At 42.3% G+C, this 24,384-nt stretch overlaps 2 protein-coding genes across 8 annotated transcripts in view; one reads left to right on the top strand and one right to left on the bottom strand.

Annotated features, from left to right (window-relative positions):
• The window catches only part of LOC124471292 (NACHT, LRR and PYD domains-containing protein 12-like), a 1,476,309-nt gene that overhangs the window by 434,937 nt on the left and 1,016,988 nt on the right, over positions 1–24,384 (top strand). The gene's annotated exons all lie outside the window — the stretch shown is intronic.
• The window catches only part of LOC124471300 (NACHT, LRR and PYD domains-containing protein 12-like), a 479,590-nt gene continuing 459,196 nt past the window's right edge, over positions 3,991–24,384 (bottom strand). For 4 of the 7 annotated variants that reach the window (XM_047025755.1, XM_047025756.1, XM_047025758.1 and 1 more), the window contains 8 exons: positions 23,961–24,104; positions 21,810–23,622; positions 21,500–21,667; positions 17,103–17,273; positions 13,016–13,186; positions 9,255–9,428; positions 6,679–6,725; positions 3,992–5,207 (listed from right to left, as the gene is read on the bottom strand). In XM_047025755.1, coding sequence (XP_046881711.1) covers positions 4,648–5,207; positions 6,679–6,725; positions 9,255–9,428; positions 13,016–13,186; positions 17,103–17,273; positions 21,500–21,667; positions 21,810–23,622; positions 23,961–24,104 — 3,248 coding nt within the window. In that variant the 3' untranslated portion in view covers positions 3,992–4,647. Of the gene's footprint in view, positions 5,208–6,678; positions 6,726–9,254; positions 9,429–13,015; positions 13,187–17,102; positions 17,274–21,499; positions 21,668–21,809; positions 23,623–23,960; positions 24,105–24,384 lie in introns of all 7 variants that reach the window. The other 3 variants (XM_047025761.1, XM_047025757.1, XM_047025760.1) reach the window with 3 other exon arrangements.

A 24,384-nucleotide genomic window follows, 5' to 3' on the forward strand; every position in this document is an offset into this window, starting at 1 on the left:
GCCCAGTACTAGTATATGGCCAATACTTTGTTCGTGAACATCTTGATATTGATTTTGGGATATTGACATGGCTAGTTTGCTAGCAAATCTTCTTGTCAAACATACTGTAAAATTATATTTACTGTTTGTCAACCGTAAAAAATTGTATTGCCTTTGAATCTTGCTAGCATAACGTTAGCTTTCGGGCTAATAGCTCAGCTGACGTTGACACCGGAACTATTTTTTCGTTGCGGAGGAACAATGGCAAAATCATTAAAAGAAAAATCAATAGCTGTATTTAAATGTTAATTGGTTGACTATAAAATTGTTTTATAAAAGTAATATAGTACTCGTGCTCATACTATATTGCTTTAATAATAGGCCTAATGATACATTCATTTGTACCAGTATTCAATAACTTAATTACTACACATTGTACTATCAACAAATTCAGTTCACACATCAATGATCTCCTGCTGGTTAAACTACAACACTGTTTGGGAAAAAGGCATGCCAATAAAGCACTTGAAATTTTAAGTAGCAATTGGGAGATAGTGAAAGCTAGAGAAGAAAAGATAAAGAGGTAGGGAGGGAGAGAGAGAGAGAGGGGAGGGAGAGAGAGAGAAAGAGAGAGAGGGGAGGGAGAGAGAGAGAGAAGGAAAGAGAGAGAGGGAAAGAGAGAGAGAGAGAGGGAAAGAGAGAGGGGAGGGAGAGAGAGGGAAAGAGAGAGAGATAGAGAGAGAGAGGGAGGGAGAGAACGAGGGGAGGGGGATTGTGTTTCATTAACCATTAACTAAGTGTGTGTGGTTGTAGTGTAGTAGTGGCGTGAACACAGACACACACAAACAGGAGGCCCCAATAAGTAGTTCACAATGCAGCCCCCTTGTGGTGATACAATATACTTGTCTTGTCTCTCTAATAAGGCAAGAGTATAGGGCTGTGTAGCGGAGTTAATGATTTCACTTGCCGTCACTGTTTAATGATTTAAATATTTATTTTATACAAATTATTATCACTCAAACTTATTTTTGTAATGCTTTAAATCTAATTTAAAGCTATCAAAGATCTATCCAGCTAATTTACATTAGTTTACTTTACGGAGAGGTATGGTAAAGGTGTGGTTGCCATGGAGACCTAGTTGTGTAGAGTATTTGGCTGCAGCCTACAGCCTCCCGCCTCATGCCCTCCCGTCTCATGCCCTCCCGTCTCATGCCCTCCCGTTTCTTGGTCTGCTATTTCTCCTTCTTACTTTGATGTAGGTACGTGTTTTTTTAACTAGACTACAAACTAAAAAAACATTCTACGGCTGCAGCCTGGGAGGTCCGGTTCAGTTTAGGCGTCACAACGACGGTTGAGGTTAGGATTAGTTTAAGGCCAGGAGTCGTAGCAGAGGAGAGAGGTTAAGGTCAGCAAGCAGAATCAAGTAAGAGCACAGAGGTCGAGGTTAAGAATCAGAACAGAATCAGAAGGGATTTTATTCGCCATGAATGTTAGCACAAACAAGGAATTTACTTTGGCAGGGAGGTGCATACATTAAACATATAGGAATATTGGAACTTAAATATGTGGACTAACTATACAAAAGGAGCAAAGTCTAGTTAATACAAAGGGGGTCTAGCTAATACTAAGGGGAATAAAATAAAATAATATAAAATATAAGTAGCCCTAATTAACAATCTAACCTAAAAATACAGATAATGCAGACGATACAATAGTGCAAATTGCAATGTGCAGGGTGTCATTGTGCAGATTGTGATTTAAAGTCAGTGTGAGTCCTTGGCCTTGTTAAAGAGGCCAACAGCGGATGGGAAGAAACTGTTCTTGTGGCGTGAGGTTTTGGTCTTGATGGACCGCAGCCTTCTGCCGGAGGGGAGTAGCTGGAACAGGGAGTGTCCATGGTGGGAGGAGTGCAGATCCTCGAGGGAAGGCAGATTGCAGCCGATCACCTTCTCAGCAGTGCGGATGATACGCTGCAGTCTGCTCTTGTCCTTGGCAGTGGCAGCAGCGTACCAGATGGTGATAGAAGATAAATTGCTAATGTAAAGATAAATGGCATCAAGTGTGTGTGTGAATACAAATGCTGTAACGCCAGTGTTGTACACTTCTTTGTTATTTGGATAACCATTCTGCTGTTGGTGTTATGGCGCGCACGATATCCGCCTTTCCCCTCATTGAAATGACTGAGTGTGCACCTCTGCAAACCAGGGTGATCAGATGAGAATGGCTAAATTCAAGGCATCTTACAGCAACAGGGGCTACGAGCCATTGCGATACATCCGTTGTAAACATTAGCGCATGTTGCCGCCCTCTCCTCCTCATTAGCATTTAAAGCTACAGACACAGAAACAGCGCGGTTTTATATTCGAGATTCAACAGACATTCATATTCGTACCTCCGTTCAGGCTCCGTGTCATATTTAGGGACCAGGGTAAACGAGTAGACAGTCTGAATGCCGAAAAACCCAACAGACATTTGAATACAAACAATTTTCGGTGTTTCTTCAATATCTTTGTCAAAATCGACCATACAAACTTCAAACTTTTTGCACATTCTTCTAGGCCTACTAGCTGACCAAGTTGTCCAACCTTCGGTTTGGTTTTGTTTGTTATTGATTAACCAATAGCTAATAAATCAATGAAAACATACATGTTGATTTGTGTTTCCTCAATATCTTTGATTTAAGGCTTTAATAATGTGCCATAATAATGTAGCCTAAAGTTTTTGAGTTGAAACATCTTAATTTGGGGGCATTCCAAAAAAACATTGATTCCAAATAAACCTTGATTAATATGGCTGCGATTAAATCAGCATATATACTTCTGCCACGGGGTGCCACCCCTCAAAATCTCCTGCCAGCTTCTTGCCATCCCATGAATATTTTTCTAGATGCCCCTGGGAAAGTGCAAACAGGACCAACTACAACACTAATTCAATAAGTCAAGTTTCTCAGTGTAACAATCAGGGTGTGGAGGTTTCAGACACACTCTGGATTCTAGAACATCACCTGACCCCTCCGTCTGTCACTTCAATCATGTGGACTCTCAGTTCATATATTAACATTTGATGAATTTGAGTACTTGATTGGTCTGAGATGGTTTGCGCCACCTATGGGGAACAGACAGCACAGCAGGGAAACACACAAATACAAACACAGAACACCATAGACTGGGGGTCGTAACAAATCTTGAAATAGATTTACTGGAACACCAGTTACAGGAGGATGCATGGTCACAGGTAGGTTAATTTTATGAACAATAACCTATATGAATATTAATTGTTGAATTTTCTGAATTTTGACCAAGAGATGGTGTACTTAGGGCAGAAGAATAAAGGCTGATCTTGTAAGGCTATCAACCTGCCCCCACCTCTCATTTTATAAAATATGGCATTACTGGATGGAGTCTCAACTTGATGGCTCTCACACATCATTGTGTAACTTACTGTAAGCATTGCTAGTCATGTTGATAAGTAAGGGTTAAGATTGTGGTGTGATTGTAGTTGTTCTTGGGTATAAAAGGAATTGTGAAGCATTGTTCTGTGGATTCTTGATCTCCTGAGACCTTCTTCTCAGCTTTGGCTTGTCCTACTGCTTCTTCCTCACCTCTTGCTTTCTATCTCTGGTTTACAATAATCATGGTAGAGTAGGTAAGAGTTAACCTTCATTTATTTCATTCCTTTGCAATATGATTAAATGATAACATTATTTAACCTTAATTTGACCATTCTTGCTCTGATTTAACCCAGATCAAAGACTCAAATAACTGTAATTCCATTGGTATTGGCATTATTTGGTTCTTCAGTGTAACAATGTATGTTAATACACTTTTCAGTTTCCCATCTTCCTTCAACCCATAGGGGAATTAGTTTTGGTTGTTTGGCCAATATTGACCCCCTACAATCTTGAAATAGATTTGCTGAAACACCAGTTACAGGACAATCTATGAATCATGTCAATTGTAGGAACGATAGCCGATAAAAATACTCATTAGTTTTCTATTTGTAGGCAACGAAGAAGACCAAATACAATTTCAATGAAATTGTCTTTATTTCAAAAATCCAAAAAGCATTTGGTCAGTTCTGAGTCCACGTCCACGGCGTGTAACACTAGCGATGAAGGCCCAAGGGCTGAGAATGAGAAATTACAGATTGTGGCGGGTAACGTTAACTTAGGTATTCATCAGGGAATTAAAGCACATCAAATCGCAGTCTAAAAATCGTCTCCCGGCGTATAACTAAGCAAATTACATTTTGTTCGAGATCGGTCGGCTGAACCAGGAAATGATATCCCATGTCTGCCAACGCAAGCAGGCTTAAAAAGAAGGAGGGGATAGGTCGAAATGCAGAGTTTGGCATGGAAAACCTGCTAGCGAGCAGGTTAGTTTCAAGGAGTAAGTTACCATGAAAACTTACCAAAAGGTTTGGTTACCTCTCTTTCTGGAACGGAAACCTTGGAGTAAGCCTCTTTTCAGGGTTAAACAACTCAAAGTTTTCACTAAACCCGCTACCCGGAATACCCCCTGTAAGTATTTAGTTCATCACATTCAGTGGGACCGAGATCAAAGACAGGATTGTTGTTTGTCAACAATAAAAAGAAAACAAACATTCTACACACACCAATATAACGGGGATATCCATTACAACTGTATACAGTTTAATCTTCAATGACATCTATGTGAGCACAGTTTGTGAGGGCTGTTCTACCTGACACAAAGACACTGAGGAGTCAGAACAAACCCAGAACCCAGGATAGAGGGGCTCAGTGAATGTGCTGTGGAATGTGTGCAGGTGGGTCAGTGTGTCAGAGGAGACTGTGTAGAAGGACAGAGTGCCGGCCGGCCAGTCCAGATACACTCCTACTCTGTGGGAGCTGGAGGGAGGGTCAGGTATGACAGTGCTCTTCTTATTGTGCCTGGCAGAGTAACTGTAATCAACACAGTACAGACTCCAGGACTTGTTATTGTATCCAAGCACACAGTCATCACCCCTTCCTCTCCTAATGATTCCTTTATATGTCACTGCTATAGAAACCCCTCCTCCACTCCACTCTGCCTCCCAGTAACAGCGCCCAGACAGACCCTCTCTACACAGCACCTGTGGCCAGTTCTCAAATCTCTCGGGGTGATCAGGATACGGCTGCTTCTCTCTACCACATGTCACCTTTCTGTTCTCTTCACACAGAGAGAGGTATCTATGTGCTGTGTTTGGGTCCAGTGTGAGCTCACAGGCATCTGATGGGGGAGACCAAGACACAATATATTACTGATCATCATCATTCACATTAGAATGTCTCCCTCTTCCTGCTCTCTCTCTCTCTTCCTCTCTCCACCCTTCCTCTCTCTTTCTATCTGTTTTTCTGTTCCAACCTCTCTACCCTGCTCTCTGTCCCTCCCTCCATTCCTCTCTCTCACTCTTCCTCCCTTTCATTCTCATTCGGTTCTCCCTCCCTCACATGCTACCTCTCTCCCTCCAAATCCTTCTCTCCATCATCCCATATCTCCTTACCCCTGATATGCTCCCATCACTCCATCCTTCTATCATCCCCCTGTTCCCTTCACATTTTATTTCACAGGACAGGAGGACAGACAAGGAGAGGAGGTCAACACAGGAGGAGAGGGGAGTGGGGGGGAAGAGGAGAGGGAATAAGGGAAGAGGAGAGGAGAGGGAGGAAGAGATGAGAGAAAAGGAGAGGAGGACAAGAGGAGAGGGGATGAAAGGAGATGAGGAACTGGGAGATTAGAGAGGTGGAAGGGAGAGGGGAGGAGGAAGGAGGGGACGACAGGTGGAGAGGGGAGTGGTGAGGGAGAGGGTGGGATCTATGAGAGGCTGTCTAGGGCAAAACTACTTGAAACGCTCATACACACACTCATCATTTGTGCTACCCCATGAAACACTCATACACATCCAGTCATCAGTCCAAATCCTTTTACTATCTCTTCCAAATGAATGAATTGCTCATTGAAAATACTTATTTTAATGTGTTAATTCAGGATGTATTGGCATATCAGTTTAATAGTACTAAAGCACAAGTGATGTTGTATGTGTATGAGCAAGTGTTTCAGTAGTTCGGCACTAGACAGCCTCTCATAGAAAGGAGAGGGATCTACCCCCCTATCCCTCCATCTGTCTATCCTCCTCATGTTCCCTCCACATTCCATTTCATCACCCCCTTTCTCTCTCTCTCTACCCCTCCATTCTCTCCCACTTCTTCCACTCTTCCTCTCTTTCCCTTTCACCCCTCATTCTTCTCTCTCAACTATCCATCCAGAGGGGAGAAAAGGGGGTGGAGAGGAGAGAGGGAGGGGAAGAGGAGAGGAGAGAGATTAAATGGGGGGGAGGGGTGAAGAGAAGGGTGTAGGACAGGAGGAGAGAAGAAGAAGGGAAGGAGGAGAGGGGATGAAAGGAGGGGTGAAGGAAACAGGGGAGTGGAGTGGAGAAGAGGAGATGAAAGGAGAAGAGGTGTGAGGGGAAGGGAGGGAGGAGGAGAGGAAGGCAGGAGAATAGGGGTATTGATGTGCACACATAGCACACACAGATGTACACACAGTATTGATGTGGGTAATTGTGTTAAATTACTGCTATTAAAAGTAGTGTTTACATTTTTTGTGTGTGTGTATCTATTTCTGACAGTGTCCAAGTCACTAATGGTATTGTCCCTTGTATGACCTTGTGAACTAGAACCAAGTAGCAGTCAATACTCACATTTCCTAAGGCCAGGTTTGATCCAGCACTCTCCACCATGATCCACACTGCAGGGATAAGCAGAGGAATTATGAAAATACACTTCACCTGTTGATAAGTGACTTAGCAACTGACTTTCTAAGTAAATATGTTGTTTCTCTCATCATCAGAGGTGTATTCCAGAAAGCAGGTTTTACAAACTCTGAGCCTAACCCTGAACTCTGACTTGATCAACCCTGAGATGGGAAGCTCAGAGTTATCGCTTCCAGGACAGCTGATCTGAGTTAGTTCAATTCTAATTCACTGGAATTAGAAGTTGTCTTGCGTGCAGGCGAGTATGAAGAATTTTTTTCAGAAAGCAAAAAAACTACTGCAACAGCAAAAGAGAGGCAATTGGTCATTCAGTAAATTTCAATGCAGCTGTGTTTCCCACGGTGCCCCACAGAATCAACACCGGCTGCCACATAATAAAGTTCTGTTTAACTAATTATTAAAGAAGGAATTATTTTGAACCCCCATTAATTTTACATTTAACCACACGTCTTACTACAGGTGAAGAAGTGGAACAATCCTATGGGCAGAAAACAGATTTACTGTAATAGCAGCTGAAAAGGAAAAAAGGAAAAAACTGTTCAAAACAGATCAGACCTTCCTTATGCCAACAGACACATGATTGTTTTAATCATATTTGACAGGATTAAACCAAGTAAATATCATTCAGTGGCTCTCAACTTGTATTAGCTTTCATCCCCAACAGAATAAATGTCGTCCCACCTAATATCCTGCTTAATAGATGAACATTTGACTTGTAGTGGGCTAACAGAAAGTTAATTTTGGGAGGTTAATTTCTTCCAACAGCTATTGATGGTGATATCTGACCTGTTGAGCCTTCTGCCACAACAGAACCCCTTGCACTTGTAACTTCTCAATTCTGCAGAGAATTAGCATAACACAGTAGTTTAAAGTACGGTAAAACAGAATGCTCTTCATCACAGAATGATAAAGATATGTTGCTCGTTGCCACAGAGAGGGATTCAGAAAGACCTACATAGGTATACATTTTCATGTATGGTAGCTACTGAGGTACACTGTTCTCTCCCCATGTACTTGTTTTGATATTCTTGTGTGGAATTATGAGTTAGACGTTGAAGTGAATGAATGGTAAAACAACTGGCACATTGTTCTCCTTTTTAATGACAAGATTACGAGAAGGAGGGTCCATCAACCTCCACAGCACATATTAACAGTGAGATGTTCAGTAAATGCCAGGTTAGCTCTGCATGAAAAACTGTAGAATGTCATGTAATCCGTATGTGTTATATGGCTTCAACAACAATCAGGTTGATGAAAGGACACCCCATGTCTGACAGTTGCTTCAGGCTCAGCATGAGGGAGGGGAGAAGGAGAAACTCATGGTTTGTTACAGAAAAGCTGCCAGCAAGCAGGTGAGGTTCACAGTCTGTTACCGTGGTAACATACCCAGAGTTGTCAGTGTTTCCCATACATTAATTTATTTGTAGCGGCCCGCCACGATTAGAGATTTACCACCACAAATTTATAAAATTGTGTTTTTTGTTTATTCTAGACCTGCACGCAACGTACTGATTCACTCTGCCCCTTCTTGCCCCGCTTGCGTTCTCTCTCTCACTACAACAGACCTGTCTGTGAATAGCCCCTCTCTCCATGCACGGGACAAACAGCTTTTTTGCTCAGAGACAATCAATCTGGAGTTTACGAACGGTTAGGCCCAATCCCAATGTCCACCCTCACGGAAGCATGGAAGGAGCAACCAACCCTGACGTAAACAGAGTTAGAAATAACGGTTAACATCCGTAAGTTTAAACACAAAGTTCAATGATGGTTAACATAGCCAGAACTGTGTGTAGGTTGTCCTTTGATGATCAATTCCAAATATGCTTTCATCCAACAACATCACTATTTTACTGATAAGGCCGCAAAGTGCTGAACCATTCCAATTCATAGCAATTTGAGCCCTCGCATCCTCTTGCACTCAATCACAAACTAGGTGACGTCAGGTAAGTGTGTGAGGGTTCAGGGTTTAGGAGGGACGTTGGGATTGGGCCTTAGTATCATCATTCTCTGAACAAAGGTGTCCAAAACTGATATAAAGTAAATAAAAGAAAATGTGTAGTTAAATACATTCGGCAAATATAACAACATGAATCCAACATAATATTTATATTACATGAAGCTCAAACTATTTTGCACTCAAATTAATGCAATTTCTTGTTGAAGTCCCTAGCTACATTCACTTCAAACCGACACTAGGACCCAGGTTTGAGCTAAGATAAATTTTACAACGTCTGGTTTTAGTGACCTCTCTTTCTGGAACTAAAAACCCAGAGTTTCCCTCATCTCAGGGTTTAAAAACTCAGTTTTTATTAAACCTGCTTTCTGGAAATACAATTATGATTGTGGCTACAATCATAGTTGAACCATATTGTAGATTGTATAGTAAAAATTCAGTTTTTAATTGTATCATAATATAATGCAAGGCCTAATAACGTAGTTTGATGTATGTTCAGTGTTAAGCGACATTACATAAAGAGGTATATAAAAAACAAACATCTCCTTACTTGAGTTTCTCCAGTCTGCAGTGTGGATCCCCCAGTCCAGCAGAGAGCAGCTTCAATCCTTTTTCTCCTGGATGATTGTAGCTCAGGTCCAGTTCCCTCAGGTGAAAGGGGATGGACCTCAGAGCTGAGGCCAGAGAAGCACAGCCTTCCTCTGTGACCAGACAGCCTGACAGCCTGTAGAAAGAGGATCAATATAGTGACAGAATCCATCTGGGCTTCCAGAGTGAGTCAGCACAGAGGGGTTCATTTGGCAGGTGCTGTCATAGCTGCACCTCCCCTCACTAGACAGCGTGACCCACGTAATCCCACTCATTCAAAACGGGTTCAAGTAGACAAGGTAATTGCGGGTGCACCCACTCAACAATACAAGTTTACCTGTTTGACATTGTTATGAATACAGACAATTAATCTACATATTTGTACAACATGTTTTTTGTATTGGGAATGTTGGGATGATAATACAAAATCGACGATTAAGAACAAGCAAGTTTGCTCAACAATTCAATCAATTAGCTAATTCCCTGGCCTGAATATGTCCACTATTTTAAACAGTTATCATATTCCAAAGGAAGAAATTTGAGTGCATCTAAACCAGCCAAGATAAATTAGAGTGGGCTATAGGGAAGGGAATTATGAGGCAGATAATATTTCTAAAAAAAATATTCTCGCATTAAATACAATACATCATGACAGTTTGCATGATTTGAAAGGGTCACTTATTATCACACTGGCATTTAATTATCACGGCAAACAATTACACTGCACTGAACTGTAAGTAAAGTAAAAAATAACAAAACCTGTAATTATCACTCAAATCATTCAAGTCTTCTATGCTAAACCTAGCAGTCATGTGAAAGTGAACGAGGTGAACGAATCCTTTCTGTTTCCTCTACTGAGCCAATGCAACAGTCCCGATGTGCTGCCACGAGAAGATGAACGAATCACTCACTGAAACTACTCGTTACTCCTGATTCGAAAGATTTGTTCAATATGAAGGAATCGTTCACAAACAACACATCACTACTAGCTTCATGGTTGGGATGGTCTGTTATACCAGATTTCTGATGTGAAGCAATGCTAAACGTGAACATACCACTTTACAATTAATAGACCTAGGCCTACACAAAAATACAAAATAAATTAAAATGGCCATTCCTTTGTATACTGAGGTAGTGAACAAATCAACTAATAAGTCTCCCTGTGTGTGTTCGTTTTTAAACTGTAGTTAAGCTGTAGTTCTCCTTTAGCTTTCCAGCAGCATAGACAGCATCTATCTTCCACTTTCCTAACTGTAGAAGCCATTTGTGTTTCTTATTGGCTTGTCATATTATTTTGGTTAGATAGAACTGTCAGTATATTTTGGACACTGGGTGGCAGTCATTGGAGGCACAGGGTTCTATATTTAGGGACACAGGTGACAGGAAGCAGCGCGCCGCCAGGAATTTTGGGATGAAAAAACAAAAAAAACAACAACAAAAAACTATAATTTCTATTATTTGGTGCCCATGTCAGTCAGGGGCCCTTAGGATCGTCCTAACTTTTCCCCCCTATAGGGCACCCCTGACAGGAAGACACACGTTGCCTCAAGAAAGCTGTCAGGATTCTAAGGGACTGTTACCACCCATCCTTCAGACTTTTTACGCCGTTGCCTTCTGGCAGGCGATACCGGAGCATTTGAGTTTCTCTCCAAGGCCCATCGGCCTTCTGAATGGACATTGAGATGGACATTAATACACTTCACCCTAGTCACTTTACACACCGTTACTTTTAGCTACTAGTTGCACTATCAGCAATATTGTACTAATATACTTCACTTGTCTTAAATTAGTATATGTTATTATGTGTATTAAAGGTATATTGTATAGATTATATATTATCTTTATATTTAGGAGGTTTACTTACATGTAATCCATGTTCTGTGCACTGTTATGTTATGCCAGGTTGCTTTGCGTTGTCTTGTCCTAAGATTTCAGTGCCCATTCTGACCTTGTGTTGTTCTGTGCATCCGACAATTAAATATTTGAACTTGAAGTGGGCACAGGTAGAGGGAAGGCACACAGTTCTCACCAGACCAGAGAACAGACCACAGCATAGACCACCAACGACATTGGGTAACCTGGTATGTTGATCTACATTTTACAACTATGCAACAGCAAATAAGGACCGGAAAATCTGATACATTGTGCTTGCGTAAGATCACTCCTAAACTACTTGTGTATAATGGCAACCATATAGACGTATTGGAAAACTAGAAAATTGGCATTACATTAAGTGAGAAATCGCTCTTTTATTGGAACTTGAGCTTCAAACAGAAAACACAAAATCTGGCCGCTATCCCCAAGTAGGGAGGATTTACAACGAGCCTCATTATGTAAGCAGCGTGAGCAGCCTCATCGTAAATGTGGGCTACAGAACCTGTTTAAAGAGAAACACTTATTATTGTCACCCAGCAGCTAAATGTACATCTTCAAATTTACCGAAGGTCAAAGGCACCAAAGCTAAGTTGTGAGTGAAATCTGAAATGACCAATTGTGTTATGAGTAAGATCTGAGATCATCTGTAATTACCAATAGTGAAATAACACATGAAAATAGGGGAGCAGTATGTAACTGCATGCCTGGGGAGTAACTTCTCTTGGAAGTCGCTTTGGATAAAAGCATCTGCTAAATAAATTAATGTAAATGTAAGATCAGTTGGGTTCCGGAACCTGCTCACGTTTATTGTTTTTTTTGTAATCTTAAAGACCAATAAACACTTTGCATCACAATAGGAAATCTTAAACAACAGAACAAAAGCCGCCAGATGCACAACTCCCTGTCCAGGTAAATGTACAATAATGTGATGAATAGAATATCTTAACCCTTGTGTTGTCAGAAGGGGCAAACATGACTGTTATTATATTTAACAGCAGAGAAACCTCCAAATACATTTTTTCCCAACTTCACATGTCTTACTTTTACTAGTTTCCCCAACATTTGCAATATGTGTAAAATAATTAACATCACGCAACAAAGTGATATTATGTGTGCTACTTATTTAGATTACAGATTACAGAGTATATAAAGGTACTGCAGATGATAGTCCCTCCAGTTCATTCTTTGATGAAGCCATGAGTGCAACTCTGTAGTCTAAATCAACCATACAAATACATTACGGACATAACTTTACTATTGTCTCATGTAAAACATAAATACATAGCTCTTCTCCTGCCTGCCCCCCAGTGGTGGAATCAATTCCCCACCTCCATCAGAGACACAGACTGTCTCTCCACCTTCAAGAGAAGGCTCAAGACGAGACTTGAGCCTGAAGACTTGTTCCGGGAGTACAACGGTACTTAAGAATGGTTTGCTGAACCCAATGCTAGTTTCCTCAAGGATCACAATGACTCTTGCTAAGAGACTTGTTGCTCTTGTTGGTTAGTGGTAACTGATTTAAACTGTTGTATTCGCTGCGAAATATTCTATTTTAGTTAATCTTATTTTCATTTTTACTGTTGCTTGCTTTTTCTACAGGTACACTTGCACTTAGAGATTCATGTTGTTTAATTGTACCTTGCTTAACTACATGCTCGTATGGTTCTTCCCTTTGGCACTTATTTTTTGGTTGTTCACAATGTGTGCTTCTTGTTTTGGCTACCCGCAATGCTTTGGGGCTATCTTGTTGTATTATCAGTGACCTATGCATTTTGTAAAGCTCTCTCTTGGAAGTCGCTTTGGATAAAAGCGTCTGCTAAATGAATAAATGTAAATGTAAATACAGACCTCAGTGTCTCCAGTTTGCAGAGTGGATTCCCCAGTCCAGCAGAGAGCAGCTTCATGCCGGCATCCTTCAGATCATTGTTACTGAGCTCCAGTTGTCTCAGGAAGGAGGCAGACTTCAGAGCTGAGCTCAGAGAAGCACAGCCTTCCTCTGTGATGTGACAGCCTGACAGCCTGTAGAAGATAATCATGATATGGATTACAGACCCTACTATCTTTTAGAGGTAGAAATAAAGAATGTCAGTCTGATCATTTCCTACGAGTGTTGTGGTGAGTTACTGTTGCAAGCTGAAAAAAACAGGGGAACAAGGTTTTCTCATATAGAGCTTCTCTCCTCTAGATTTCATGTTTCAATCAGGGAGGATGGCACTGCCTAGGTGTTTAGGGCTACATCAAGAGCACTGAGTTGGAATTTTGATTATCTGTGTTCAACATGCATTCGCACATTTTATTTTCACATGGTTGAAAGTGATGGTTTGGGGGCTCTTTTGCTGGATCCAGCAATTTTGTATCTTAAGTAAAGACCTATACTTTTAAGGGTTATAATGGTCTGTCTTCCTATGTTATTTGAAAAACCTAAACTATTTTTTTTTTTTTTTACCTCTGGCAGTTTACCACTTACCTTTGTACCATTTCAGTTTACTCAGTGGACTTGAACTACTTAAATTCCAATAAAATAAAAATAAATGGGGGTGTTCTAAAACTTTTGACCTGTCGTATATATATTCTATAGTTTAAAGTTGTAACATTCTTGTCTGCATTCTCTTCTCTTTTTGTTTTAATGTTATGTTACATGTAGCAAGACCAACCTCAAGGAATTCAATGGCCAATGTAGCCTTGTATGATCTGTTCAAATGACCAATAAAAGTTTAAAAAGTTAAAAGTTAAAATTAAAAACAATATTTTTCATTTGTAATAGATTCAAAATACCATCGGCATTCGGTTACAACAGGACTGGTGATACGAGTCTTATTAGTAGGCCATTAGCGGCTGAATCTGCAATGTACAGCACCCATTGAGTCAGATGGCGAAAATGTTTGTAAGTTTTTTTTTTTGTGTGTTTCAAAGTGCATTGGTCAATGATCATAAACAACACGAGATAGCCCCAAAAACATTGCCGGTAACCAAAACATGAAGCATACGAACATGAAGAACATCCACACCCTCTGAAAATAATTGGCCTATGTCTTCGCCTTGCTCGGATCACTGCTGCCATTGAATAAGGTACATTTGTACACACAGGAAAACGCGCTCCTGGTTTACACCAGCGTTTAAGAGAATTCCCCCCCCCCAGGCGCGCTCTTACGGGAAGGCTATGTAAATACCGCAAAATATAGAATTAGACACACTTTACACGTGCACATTCCCACCTTTTTGGGGGGAATTCCGACTTCCCCCCTGACCCTCCCACTTTCCTCATGACATTTACATTTTGTCATTTAGCAGACACTCCAGAGCAACTTACAGTAAGTGCAAGGACATTCTCCCCGAGGCAAGTTGGGTGAAGTTGCCCAAGGACGCAACGTCATGTTCCCCGGCAAGGAATCGAACTGGCAACCTTCAGATTACTAGCCCGATGCCCTAACCGCTCAGCCACCTGACTCCCCTCCCACTTTCCCCCTGACCCTCCCACTTTCCCCTGACCCTCCCACTTTCTCCTGACACTCCCACTTTCCCCCTGACCCTGCCACTTTCACCATGACCCTCCCACTTTCCCCTGACCCACCCACTTTCTCCTGACACTCCCACTTTCCCCCTGACCCTCCCACTTTCCCCCTGACCCTGCCACTTTCACCATGACCCTCCCACTTTCCCCTGACCCACCCACTTTCTCCTGACACTCCCACTTTCCCCCTGACCCTCCCACTTTCCCCCTGACCCTCCCACTTTCCCCCTGACCCTCCCACTTTCTCCTGACACTCCCACTTTCCCCCTGACCCTGCCACTTTCACCATGACCCTCCCACTTTCCCCTGACCCACCCACTTTCTCCTGACACTCCCACTTTCCCCCTGACCCTCCCACTTTCCCCCTGACCCTCCCACTTTCCCCCTGACCCTCCCACTTTCTCCTGACACTCCCACTTTCCCCCTGACCCTCCCACTTTCACCATGACCCTCCCACTTTCCCCTGACCCTCCCACTTTCCCCTGACACTCCCACTTTCCCCCTGACCCTCCCACTTTCACCATGACCCTCCCACTTTCCCCTGACCCTCCCACTTTCCCCATGACACTCCCACTTTCCCCCTGACCCTCCCACTTTCACCATGACCCTCACACTTTCTCCCTGACCCTCTCACTTTCACCATGACCCTCTCACTTTCACCATGACCCTCACACTTTCTCCCTGACCCTCTCACTTTCACCATGACCCTCACACTTTCCCCCTGACCCTCCCACTTTCCCCATGACCCTCCCACGAACGCATATTGAAAGCGCATCTGTCAGGATGTGAGGTGGGGTTGGACCCAAATGCACGAGAGTACTGAGGCATACTTATTTTCTCGAAAACGGGGGGACACAGAAGGGTACTTACACGACAGGTAGTAGTAACAATAACAAGGACAAGACAAAGGCTGTGTCTACTACCGCGCACATTATGAAGTACACTGCAATACAGTGCCCTGCAAAACAGTGCACTTACATATTCAGTGCACTCTGTCGCTGATAAGTGCTGTCTCAAATGGAACACTGCTACGTTAAACACTTGGTGGAAGTGACGGACGCAAATCTTCTCGCCACACCCGCAAAACCTGCCAAAATGAACGCGCTTCTCCACTTAAGTGGAAAAAGCTGCCGAAAGGGCTCCTCCTTTTCCGCTACGTAGCCAAGATGGCGCCCGTTTAGGGCAAGTAGTGTCCATCGTTGTACACTGTTTTTTTGGACCGTTTGCAGTGCGCCATCCTGGTACTTTCAGTGCACTGAATTATTCTTGTTTTGTGAGTGAAGCGCCCTAAGCACTGAAAGTCAGTGCTCGAAGTGCACAAGTGCGCGGTAGTAGACACAGCCAAAGACTGGACACAAAACAGCAACCTAAATACACAGAACCAAACGACACACAGGTGGACACAATAAAGCTAACGAGACGGTCAAGACAACGACGGGGAACACTAGGACAGGGCAAAACCAAAAACAACAGGGGGGCACGGCTGTGGCCGTGACAGCAACTTGCCTGTTCTCGCTCATGTGGCAGGCAATCTGCAATTTTACCCTGTGTGCCCTCTTTGTAAATAGCCCGCATTGTTAAGTCAGTCTTTGCGAACAATTAACGCCTGGAAACAGGCGCAAACGGCTTGGTAAATGAGGCCCAGAGCCATGAGGATGTACTTCCTACGGCAGCTGAAGAAATTCAACCTGCCAAAGACAATGATGGTCCACTTCTACACAGCCATCATTGAGTCCATCCTCACCTCTTCCATCACCATCTGGTACGCTGCTGCCACTGCCAAGGACAAGAGCAGACTGCAGCATATCATCCGCACTGCTGAGAAGTTGATCGGCTGCAATCTGCCTACCCTCGAGGACCTGCACACCTCGAGGACCCTGAGGCGTGCGAGGAAGATTGTGGCCGACCCCTCTCACCCTGGTCACTCCCTGTTCCAGCTACTCCCCTCCGGCAGAAGGCTGCGGTCCATCAGGAGCAAAACCTCACGCCATAAGAACAGTTTCTTTCCATCTGCTACTGGCCTCTTTAACAAGGCCAAGGACTCCCATTGACATTCATTCACTTATTTAATTATTATAAGTCCATCTAATGGCAATTACAGTATGCATAAGCTCCTTCTCAGTATCCGATGCATTGTTAACCACTCACGCTGCTCATTGTTATTCTTATTTTTATATATATTTTATTTTTAAATTGTTGTATTCTTAGATTGTTTAACTTTATTACTTCATTTAATTTAAGATTCATATATGTTAAGTGTTTTGCACCTCCCTGCCACAGTAAATGTTGTGTTTGTATAACATACATGGCGGATAAACCGAATTCTGATTCTGATGAGTGAAACTCTGTTGTCTAAATCAACCATACAAATACATTATGTGATTATAACTTTACTAATGTTTCATGTAGAACATAAATACAGACCTCAGTGTCTCCAGCTTGCAGAGTGGATTCCCCAGTCCAGCAGAGAGCAGATTCATGCCGGCATCCTTCAGATCATTGTTACTTAGCTCCAGTTGTCTCAGGAAGGAAGCTGACTTCAGAGCTGAGCTCAGAGAAGCACAGCCTTCCTCTGTGATGTGACAGCCTGACAGCCTGTAGAAGGTATTCATGATATGGATTACAAACACTACTATCTTCTAGAGGTAGAAATAAAGAATATCAGTCTGATCATTTCCTATGGGTGTTGTGGTGAGTTACTGTTGCAAGCTGAAAACATCGGGGGGACAAGGTGTTCTCATATAGAGCTTCTCGAAAATACTTCATGTTTCAATCAGGGAAGCTGGCAATGTCTAGGTGTTGTAGCAGAGAGTCAAACCACCAACACAGCCATTTCTGGTCACCTCAGTAAGACACAGCGCTGACGACATCAGGACGACTGCATTGTTTGAACCTCAAAGGGGCTGATACCAGACCTGGGTCCTCATGTATAAAGGATCGCGCAGCTTTCATACCAGAAGATGGCGTACGGCCAAAACTCGAAAAGTACCTACGCACAGAAATATTCACATTTATAAAACCGGTCGAACGCCAGGTCCTGCGCACCTTTCCTTTATAAATCACAATCAACGTGAGATTGACCGCACGTGAACGAGCTACTGACCCCGCTTTGCCTTCTCCCATAAATGAATATGCAGATGGACTATAAATGCACTCCTGAGGTCATTTGTTTGTCTGAATTACCATATTTCTTCAAATAAACGCCACCCTTGAATAAACACCTCACCAAAAATTAACGTTTAACGCTGCAGCGTTTATTCGAAGAAATACGGTGACTGTGAGATTGAGGTTCTGACAACAGAGGTGGAGGCGAGAAAATGTGTCCTGTTTGGCGGCCTGTCATCAGGTATTAGCGACAAAAGAAAGTGGGCGCCCTTTTTTGTTTTTAACCTGTAGCACTTTGAGATTTAGCTAAATGTAAAGTGTATTACAAATAAAAACATTATTATTATTATAGGGCCATAAATGCTGTGGGTTCAGAGAACCGGACCATGGCAGAAATTAAGAAGAAATGGTCCGATGTAAAACTTTAAATGGAGAAACGAGTGGTGGCGCATCGTAACCGCATGGCAGCTATAGGGTTAGCGTGACATGCATTTCCTGAGTGATTTTGTCATTCATTTGACACCCCTCAAGTTTAACAGAAGTTATTAAGTGGTGGAGGATTAAACAGAAGGCTATATAGCATTTCCCGTTTTGGGTTTTGGCATTTTGATGTGATCATCCACATTAATGATCAAACTTGTATTTTTATGTTTTTTGAAGAGTCAACGTCATAAACGTAGTAGTGGAAACTTTATTTTGTAATGTTTGGTGAGTTTCGGACCTTTTTTAGAATTCGCCATGTTACAGAGCCAGACAAGACTTTGCGGACGGTCCGCACATTCTCACGACTGCTCAAAACTTTCTGTGACGGCCCGCACATTCTCACATCAAGTAAATCTCTATACATCACACCGTGTGCGTGAAAACCAGCGTACGCAAGCTTTTTGTGCGTACACAACGTTTATACATGAGGCCACTGGTGTCTCCTTCTCCCAAGGGGGGAGAAGAGCCAGCCAAATGGCCCACCTTTCTCAACCTCTCCCTACTCCAGAAAACTTTGGATTATACAAAGGATTTATCCAAAACAGACATTTAATGGATTTACAAACATCTCTCAAAGACAGTACTGTTTGTGGACACTAGAAGGATTATTGGAATTTGTGTGTGTCAATGTATGCTTTCCCTTTAATGCTGTGTTGATGTAATTTGATGTTTTAATGTAACTTCCTTTCCTGTTATGATAAATCAGTCAATCTTGATATCAAAATGATTTTAATCTACGAACTAAACCCTTTATTAATGTTGTATTGTGATATTTGGAAGTATAAGCAATACATGGACATTTTAAATAACTGAACTCAAATTACCAACCACTTCACACCTATATGCGAATCTCAGGATGATGATAGGGAGTAACTGACCAATCAAAGAGTTAACCTTTGAAAGGATACCCCCTTTTGCAAGGATTATAAAACCCCGACGCACAAGCGAACCTTGCTTTTTCGCCAGTATTCACCGGAAGTGTTCGCGACACATCTGACCTATCCTTCTCAATCAGCAACTCACTGGTCATCTCTACTCTTGACACATGATTATGCTTTGCTTATGGTCTGCACCTCTCTCTGTCACCGACCACCTCTGGGGAAGTGGTGTCGGAAAAATTTAAGATGTAACCCTTTATTCTGTATACAATTATACTGTGTTTAGCTTTGTGTGCAAAGAGAGGCTACCCCTGAATTAATTCTAGGCTTATGTAAATATACTGGGCCCTTATCTTGACCTGGGGGAAGAGGATGTTTGGGGGGTTGAGCTTTTACGACACCAGAACAAGAGATTTAACTAGGGTTGATGAAGCGCACACACGTGCCAGTTCTATGCAAGGGAGCCAATGAAAGAAGAGCCATGGGACATTTACATGCCTTTGTTTTAACCAATGACTGTCAAGAGCGGTTCTGTTGAAATTGCTAGCTAGCACAACATGCTAGTGGACAAACTTTGTATCACAATGGCATGTGATGTTTTTGTCTCCTTGTGGCCCGGCTGCAAGCAATAAAGCTTTCTTAACTTGTTAATTTTTTGGTTGTTCACAATGTGTGCTTCTTGTTTTGGCTACCCGCAATGCTTTGGGGCAATCTTGTTGTTATTATCAGTGACCTATGCACTTTGTAAAGCTCTCTCTTGGAAGTCGCTTTGGATAAAACCGTCTGCTAAATGAATAAATGTAATGTAAATGTAAACTGAGACATCACGCGGTCATCCTGAGGTATTTCTATTGTGTATTCTGATTATAATAAGGATAACACTACTACCTTCTGGAGGTAGAAATAAAGAATATCAGTCTGTCATTTTCCTCTCAAACACCAAGAAGGTTTAATCAGTCAGAGGACTGTCTGTCCAGGTTGGCTGACTTTCCTTTGATATCACATGGAATCGTACCAAACTATAGTGTCAGACATTGTACATGCAGTCCACTTTTTTCTTTCCTTTTAAAAAAAGTGGAAAAGGACCATTTTGAGGGAGGAACAGAAGGGTAAAATACGCCTCTTAAATTCTCCACTTTTTTAAAAAGGAAAGAAAAAGGTGCAGTGGTCTCCTAATTCTTTCCAGAGCTATAGTAGTACATTACACCATGAAAGTATTACATATTACATCCAATAGCAGATCTGTTAGTATACCACACAGCATTCTTTTCTGGCTATTTCTGACACACAACCCTTGATGCAGGGATAGTGGTGTCAAGCACAGGGACAACAGTACACTAGCAGACAGATACAAAACACAATGCCATGTCAATATACAATAATATAATAAAGTAGTATGTCTTAAATAGATTCCTGTCCCACCCTGATCTGTTTCACCCATCTCATGTTTGTCTACACCCCCTCCAGGTGTCTCCCATCTTCCTTCCTACCCTCATTTCCCCCTGTGTTTTCTGATTGGGGTCAGTTCTTCTTGTTTGCCAAGCCTTCGGTACCAGCATATTTTTCTCTATCTCCTTTAGTCTTTTCTGCCTCTTAGTTCCCCTGGTCCTTACATCCTGCCTTACATCCTGACTCTGCAAACCTAGCCTGCCCTAAATATTCTTTGTCCGGTCCCTTGTACCTTTTAATAGATTGCAAACTCACAACCAGTGTGTGATTCAGTGCGTGGTGTGATTATAACTGTGGTTGTGTTATGTTGAACAGGTATGCAGACCTGAACCACAAAGAGTTTACAATAACGTACAAAAGAAAGAGACTTTCACTGATGAGGCTGGGACTAGGCCTTCATAGAACTTTTACCAGCCTTTAAGGTAAGCTAGGCATAAGTGACACACACTGTCAGGCAGTCTGCACCACTTAAGAGTGCTAATTTTTTGTTCAAATACACAGTTACAGATCAAATCTAACTTTTTAACTAGTCAAACCCTACTGCTTGTGTGTTTTGAGTGGTCTGGTCTTGACCCGGTATCACCCTGCCTTGGTCTTGACCCGGTTTTAACCCCTCAAAGTCTTGGTCTTGTCTCAATCTCGATACACCTTGGTCTGTGTTTAGGTGGTCTTGACTACAACACTGTCCCCTGGTCCTGACCTCCTGCCTGACCTGACTCTGAACCTGCCTGCTGCCCTGTACCTGAATGACTCTGCCTTGTGGATTACGACCCCTGACTGCCCTGACTATTCATTGGCCGGCCCCCTTGTACCTTTAATAGACCACAAAATTACGACCAGTGTGTGATTCAGTGCATGGTGTGAGATTATAACTATAGTTGTGTCATGTTGAACATGAATACAGACCTCAGTGTCTCCAGCTTGCAGAGTGGATTCTCCAGTCCAGCAGAGATCAGCTTCATACCTGAATCCCCCAGGTTGTTGTTACTCAAGTCCAGCTCTGTCAGATCTGAGGAGGGGAGAGCTGAGGCCAGCGCTTCACAGCACCGTTCTGAGAGGTTACAGTCATTCAGCCTACATGACGTAAGGAGAACATGAGACATTATGAAACTATGAGTCATAGTTTGTGCGATAGAATAATACAACAATCAAATTTACCTCACAATATGTGCTAAGTCATATTGTTATTTAAATTCTTCAAATGCCTCATACATACATAGCAGTTTTGGAGTCTTTGACCACTGGCAGCAGCCTCAGAAGACCTTCCTCTGATCTGAAGTATTTCTTCAGGTCAAACACGTCCATCTTCTCTTCTGAAGTCAGCAACACAAAGACCAGAGCTGACCACTGTGTAGATGAGAGCTTCTTCTCACTGGAGAGACTTCCTGAGCTCAGATAGTGTTGGATCTCCTCCACCAGAGAATGGTCATTCAGTTCATTCAGACAGTGGAACAGATTCATGCTTCTCTCTGGAGATGGATTCTCTCTGATTTTCTCCTTGATGTACTTGATTGTTTTCTCATGGCTTTGTGTGTTGCTTGTTGTCTGAGTCAGTAGACCTGTTAAGCGAGTCTGATTGGACTCCATTGAGAGGCCCAGGAGGAAGCGGAGGAAGAGGTCCAGGTGTCCTTTCTCACTTTCTAAAGTCCTGTCCACAGCACTCTTGTAGAATCTGACAGCCGGTTGGAGGAAGGTTATTCTCTTGTAAAATTGTTTTTCCATTACGTTCTTGTTGTTGTTAATGAATGACAGAAACACATGCAGAGCAGCAAAAAGCTCCTGGATGGTCAGATGGACAAAGCAGTACACCTTCTCCTCACCACCCCATTTATCTTCTGAAAAGATTTCTGTGCACATCCCAGAGCAGTTTGCAGCTCCTTCAACATCAATGCCACACTTCCTCAGGTCTGCCTCTCTGAAAATCAGGTTGCCTTTTTCCAGTTGTGTGAAAGCCAGTTTCCCCAGTGATTGAATCATCTTAATGTTATTTTCGTCCCAGGGTGCATCAGTCTCCTCTTTCCCGTTGTACTTCACATCCATCTTTCTGACTTGGTCAACCAGGAAGCGTATGTAAACTTGAGTCAGATTCCTGGGCATCTCTTTTTCTCCACAGGTCTTTAAAACGGTTGTAATAATCAAAGCGATTACTGGAATGTGACACATGATGTAGAGGATTCTTGATGTCTTGATGTGTGAGATGATTCTCCTGGCCAGGATCTCATCACTGCATCTCTTCATGATGTACTCATCCTTCTGATCATCATTGAACCCTCGTACCTCCGTCACAAGGTCAACGCAGTCAGAAGGGATCTGATTGGCTGCCACAGGTCGGGACGTTATCCAGAGGAGAGCAGAAGGAAGCAGATCTTTCATGATCAGGTTTGTCAGCAGCACATCTATGGTCTTTGGCTCTGTGACATCATCACAGCTATCATACTTCTTGTAGTTGAGGGGCATCTGGAACTCATCAAGACCATCCAAGATAAACAGAACTTTCAGTTCTGTCTTGTTTTCTTCTCCCCTCGTGAAAATGGCTGTAAGAAACTCTTTCTCCATTTCTTTGAAGCATTTTTGAATTACATCAATCAAGTTGTGCTTCTCTTTCTCCAACAAATTCAGTTGTCGAAAAGAGAGTGGGAAAATGAAATCAATGTCTTGGTTTTGTTTTTCGTTTGCCCAGTCCAGAGTGAACTTGTGTGAAGAAAATGTTTTTCCGATGCCAGCAATTCCTTTGGTCAGAACTCTTCTTATGAGTTTGTCTTGTTCATCTGAGGATTTGAAGATGTTGTTGAACTCAACTTTTTTCTCTGACCCTCTAATCTTCCTGTATTCTCCCTCAATTTGTCGTACTTCATGTTGGTCATTGACATCTCCACCTCCAGCCTCTGTGATGTAGAGCTCTGTGTAGATACTGTCCAGGGAGATTTTCTCACCATGCTGTTTCATCCCATCAACTATTTTTTCATACTTAGATTTTAGAAGTCTTTGATGTTTCAGTTTGTTGTCTTTGATGTTTTCTGCATATTTATCTAAAGAAAAAACATCCACATGTAAACTCAAACTTTTAAACATTTGTAATTCATTCATATCATTGAAATACAAATGAATGAGCAGCTTAATATTATAGCCTCTTCATTACAAGATTTAAATTAATTGGGGAAAAGTTCATTCATATTTTGTATGGTGTCTTTATGATTGATGATGATTGTAATTATTGCTAATGTAAGGCCCTTCATTCTATCCATCATTCAGCTCTCTACCTTCTAAATTATCAACAAAATATTTACTATTACAGTAAAATTACTATTTTATCATCATTTCCTATGTACCATGACAGTCTATGTCATCATGATAATTTCTTATGTACCATGACATTCTATTTGCTCTGAGGGGTTTCCACCAGGAGCAGCAGCATGGCCTCCAATCTCAGTCTTGTTGGAGGAACCCTGGACTTCCTGAGGAAGACAGGAAGTTGAAGTGTTCCCACCAGCCTCCTCAGCACCACTGACACCTGTGAGGAGAGAGAAGACAGGAAGAGTCAGGCCTGCACTGTCTCACCCTCTCAGGTGTTCCACTCTGTGGAGCTGTGGGTGACATGTAAGGATCATGTCCTGTGTCTGTGCTGGGTTTCCTGTCCTGTGTGGACTGGGGTTAGTGTTAGCATGCTGGACTACCACTAATATAATGTCACCTTGTTTAGTTAAGAGAAGGGTGTCAGTCGTCCTTATAGTGTCTGCAGTCCTAAGTGATAGATACACATGCAGAATAACACTGCAGACACAGAAAGGAGG

The sequence above is a fragment of the Hypomesus transpacificus genome, chromosome 9 (genome assembly GCF_021917145.1).
Source record: "Hypomesus transpacificus isolate Combined female chromosome 9, fHypTra1, whole genome shotgun sequence".
NCBI lineage: Eukaryota > Metazoa > Chordata > Actinopteri > Osmeriformes > Osmeridae > Hypomesus > Hypomesus transpacificus.